We start from the raw sequence: 4,507 nt of genomic DNA on the forward strand, positions 1-4,507 counted from the left end.
CTTTGTTGACACCGTGCATGTTTGTGTCGTTTCTGTCACGTAGATTTTTTTGGAGCGAAACTTGCTAACCGAGTTCTTGCTGTTGATTTATTATTGTTGTTGTTATTGTTATTGTTCTTCTTTAAAACAAAACAATATTGTGTTATTTATTTATTTAGTTTTATTTTGTACATGCTGACATGGCAAAAAAAAAGAAAGAAAAAAAGTTGGGCCTAATGTGGTGGATAGACACAGAAATAAAATGTTCATGACCCTTTGGAAGAAAAAATCATTCTTTAGAACTGCAACATTATAAATGATTCAACTGGAAACACTGTAGTAGGTTATTTGGGTTACAAAGGGGTAATTTGGGGGCCTTAAGTAAAGTTACACTGCAATTTGAAATGACTGTAATTTTTATTTAAATAACTAAGTAAATTTTAGATCATTGGTGTGCTGAAGAATTGGTCTACAAATACAAAATGTTCTGATTGTAACCTGAAGATGTTGCTCAGCAGGTCTTTGGACTTAGAGCAAGGACTGATATTATGTGCATATATCTATATTTGGGTTTGGTTTATCAGACTGAGCATTTGCACAATGTCCTTCTTCATGTTTATATAGTGACCATAAACAAACAAACATGTTTGATTTTGAAGGATGCTCGACTTACTAAAAAAAATCGAGGCTTAATACTTTATAAAGTCACTTTTGATACTTTTTTTCCAAATATTTAAAACATTTCTACATGTTCTTTATGTCATAGAGATTTTTTTTTTTTGCAAAATATATTTATTTAAATATCACCTTTTTACCACCATTTTTACCAACATTTTTTGTAGCCTTTATTTAAATGTATTTCCAAAATATATATTTACATGAATAAACCAGCACAATTGATCGTCAAATAATATTATTTTAACATGGCTTGGATTAAGAATGGCAGCCTATCATGCATCATTTTAAGATCTTTTCAAGAAAGAAGATATTTCTTGAGATAAATAAAAGTCATGACTTGAAGCTCTGACATATGGATTTGAATTACAATGGCAGAATAGAACAAGTAATCTGTACTGTAGCAGAATTAATGTTTTTATATTTAACAGTCCCGGAAATGTTCACTGCTGATGTTCCGCAGATCAAGTCCAAAAACGCTGAGTGGGCTGGCACATGTGATGTTATTGTATATTGTGACGAGTGTATGGGGCTCCTCACCTTCCCCAAGCGTTTCAACCTGCAGAGGAACCAGCTGTGGCTTCTGCTGAATGAAATCTCGAAAGGGTTTAGCACTACAGTCACATTTCCAGTTGTTACCTGAGAGCCAGAGCTGATCCAAGGTGTCAGGTATAGAAGCTGGGAGGTTGGTCAGTACATTGTCTTTCAGGTTCAAGTAACGCAAACGTGGCAGCATGTATATGGTTGCATTAAGTATAAACTCCATCCTGTTTTCGGAAAGATCCAGCCAAGACAGGTGTTGCAGAGGCAGTAAAGCCTCAGCAGGAAGACTGCGAAGTAAGTTGCCTGACAGCAGCAGGTAATCGAGGTTCTTCAGGCCATAAAATGTGTGGGAGCTGATGGATGTTAACCGGTTGAACCTTAGATCAAGCTGTTGCAGCCCTTGTAGTTCCACAAAACTCTGACGCTCAAGCACAGAGATGTTGTTGTGCTGTAGGAAAAGGCGACGAAGACCTGTTAGACCGCTGAAACTCTGGGCTGAGATTTTTGTCAGACAGCTTCTATCAAGATGAATACTGTGGAGCTTTGACAGACCCTTGAAGACTTGATCCGGTAGGCTGTGGAAACAGCTGCCAGTAAGTTTTATCACAGCAAGGTGATTCAGGCCTATAAATGTGCCCATGCGTGCCTCTTGTAGCTGGTTGTTCTCCAAGATCAACACCTCTAGATGACCCAGCCCTTCAAAAACTCTCACTCCCAAGGCTCGAATCTGGTTGTGGCGAAGGCAGAGCTCCTCAAGATACTGCAGGTCACGGAAAGTCCCGGGTCTTAGGCTACCAATTGAGTTATTAGACAGGCGAAGCACGTGTAGGTTATGCAGACCGAGGAAAGTTTCATCGTGAAGTACAGATAGACGATTTCTGCTGAGGTCCAACCATCTCAAAGATTTCATGCCTACAAATGCCCTAGGTGCCACGGTCACTATCTGGTTTTGGGCCAGGTAAAGCTTCTGCAGCTTTGGTAGTTTCAGAAACACATTTGCCTTGATAACTTTCAGATAGTTTCCTGTTAGGTCCAATTCTTTGAGCTCAGACAGACCCTGAAATAGCTGTGGTTGGAGATACGCCAGGCGATTCCCAGCGAGCACCAACTCTCGTAATCCGTGTAGGTCCTGGAACCCCGTCTCGGGCAGGACAGACAGTGAATTCCATCCGAGGTTCAACAACCACATGTGGCTGAGTCCTGCGAACAACTTCTCATCTATTCGAGACAGCTGGTTATTGTTGAGACTGAGAGATGCAAGGTTGGGTGTGCCCTGAAAGACTATGCCAGGTAAAGAACGGATATTGTTCCTCTCGAGGTGCAGGTGAGCAAGGGACTTCAGACCTCTGAAGACATGGCCATCGAGGGATAGCAGTGAGCTGCTCTGTAAGTTCAGAAACTCCAGATTGGACAGCTTTTCAAAAGCAGCCGCTGGTAAGTTAGTAAACAGGTTTCCGTCCAGCCACAGTGAGCGTGTAGATAGAGGGATGTCGGAGGGGACCTGGGTGAAGTTACGAGTGCTGCAGTAGACGTTGAGCTCTAAGCTGTAGTCATCTTGGATACAGGAGCATCCCTTTGCGCAAGGCTCACTTTTTTGGCCATTGGGTTCCTCTGAGGGCTTTGAATCTTCTGAGAGCCTCGGCTGCTCTGAAGGTCTGGATTCCTCTTTGTTGGGGTCTGCCAGCACTGCTGATGTCCCCAGTGTGTACAACAATAGCAGTGCAAAGTGGTTCATTCCAACTAAGAGACAATGATCAAAACGTCAACATTAAGCAACAAAGTACACCACCTATTTATATACTTTTCTTAACATCTGTCAAATTTGTGACATTCAGAGTATCATGTCGGAAATTATCAATTTAGAATTCCATAAGTATTCTCTGAACATCTCTGGAAAAACAGATACAGGTTTTAAAAACGATAGCTTGATTGATTTCAAATGAGAAATTTTGGATTTGTCTCTTACTGTTTTATTGTGGCAGCAGTCCAGCAGGCGTTCACTAGAAGAGTGGCATGTGTGTGAGGATCTGAACCACCTCTGCCCTTATATATCACCTAGGAAAAGACACACGGTGTTCTGTGCAGAATTAACCTCTTCATTTCTGCTGTTTTTATTTTCAGTTTGCTGCTGTTTGCAGTTTTAACATTTGAACATCAAATTAATTTTATATATATATATATATATATATATATATATATATATTTACCTTTAATAAATGTTAACTGAGAGACATGATATGAATATGCATTAACGTATATTTATTTGTAGAAATAGTATCTTAGTGGAGGTGTTCAACATTTTTTAGTACTAATCAAACTCTGTTTGACATGTTATGTTTGAAATTAGAACTCTAAGTTGTGTTACTTATTGTCAATGCATTTTCATGGAAGTTTCTAATACTCCCACACATTTTAGACGAAAATCCTGAGTTTCTCTGAATAGTGTTCCAAAGTTCATGTAAACCTGCAGAGCCATCAGTGACATTTAACAGATGGTACTTACTCCAGTTGTGGTTATCTGTTGGAAGACATCCAACTCTAAAAAGTTATTGAGAGTTAAACAAGCTAAAGAATAAGGCCTGAGTGATAAAGTCATATGGTCTGTTTAAGTTACGAAGGATATTAATAAGACTGATTAAAAAGTATTTCTTTTAAGAACACGTGTGTCAATAACTATGCAGTGGCATTCAAAGAATGTTAGGAAGTGGCAACTATTGTAAAGGCAAACAGAGATAGGACCCTGCTCTGGCAAACACTGCAGTCCTCTGCTCTCATACAGAAATCAATACAGACATCTCATTCACATACAGTAATTTTTAAATGCAGAGGTTCTATTCTGTCACAGGGTTAATGAACGCTAGCAGAACTTGTTGACCCAGAGACATGCATTAATCTAGCAGAGACCAGGACTAGCTGTTACAAGGGTTCACAATGAATTTGTTGTCCAGGGCAATTGCTGTGTTCAACAGTTTCTGCATTCAAGATTTTGGATATCTGTCAGAAATTGACTTTCAAAAATAAACTCACCATGAGAAATACTCAAAGCAACACATGTGACCAAATATATATGTTATAGGCTGAATGTTACAGCAGTGAGAAAAAAAAGAACCATTAGTCTACATCAACAAGCATAAACAAGGTGGAAGCAAATTGTGTATTTTAAGACATGTTACCATAAAACCACCAGTAGAGGGAAGTACAGTCTTTTGCTCTCAAGATTTCATCAAGTTAAGTTACCGCAAAGAAAGTCCACATACTTTCTGCTGTATAATCTATTATCATAAAATGTGTCAGTCTTGCATGCCACTGA

The 4,507-nt window shown here is 39.1% G+C and overlaps 1 protein-coding gene across 1 annotated transcript; it reads right to left on the reverse strand.

Annotated features, from left to right (window-relative positions):
- Positions 1 to 809: 809 nt before the first annotated feature.
- Positions 810 to 3,253, reverse strand: LOC132150106 (insulin-like growth factor-binding protein complex acid labile subunit). The gene is made up of 2 exons (XM_059559220.1): positions 3,164 to 3,253; positions 810 to 2,937 (listed from the first exon to the last, which is right to left on the reverse strand). The coding sequence occupies exon 2, from the start codon at positions 2,930 to 2,932 to the stop codon at positions 1,079 to 1,081; it is 1,854 nt and encodes a 617-aa protein (XP_059415203.1). The 5' UTR covers positions 2,933 to 2,937; positions 3,164 to 3,253; the 3' UTR covers positions 810 to 1,078.
- Between the last annotated feature and the right edge of the window lie 1,254 nt (positions 3,254 to 4,507).

This window comes from Carassius carassius, chromosome 1 (genome assembly GCF_963082965.1).
Source record: "Carassius carassius chromosome 1, fCarCar2.1, whole genome shotgun sequence".
NCBI classification, from domain to species: Eukaryota; Metazoa; Chordata; class Actinopteri; order Cypriniformes; family Cyprinidae; genus Carassius; species Carassius carassius.

Bases quoted from the DNA above. Each gene is read 5' to 3' on its own strand.
- LOC132150106 (XM_059559220.1), bottom strand. From the start codon at position 2,932: ATGAACCACTTTGCACTGCTATTGTTGTACACACTGGGGACATCAGCA.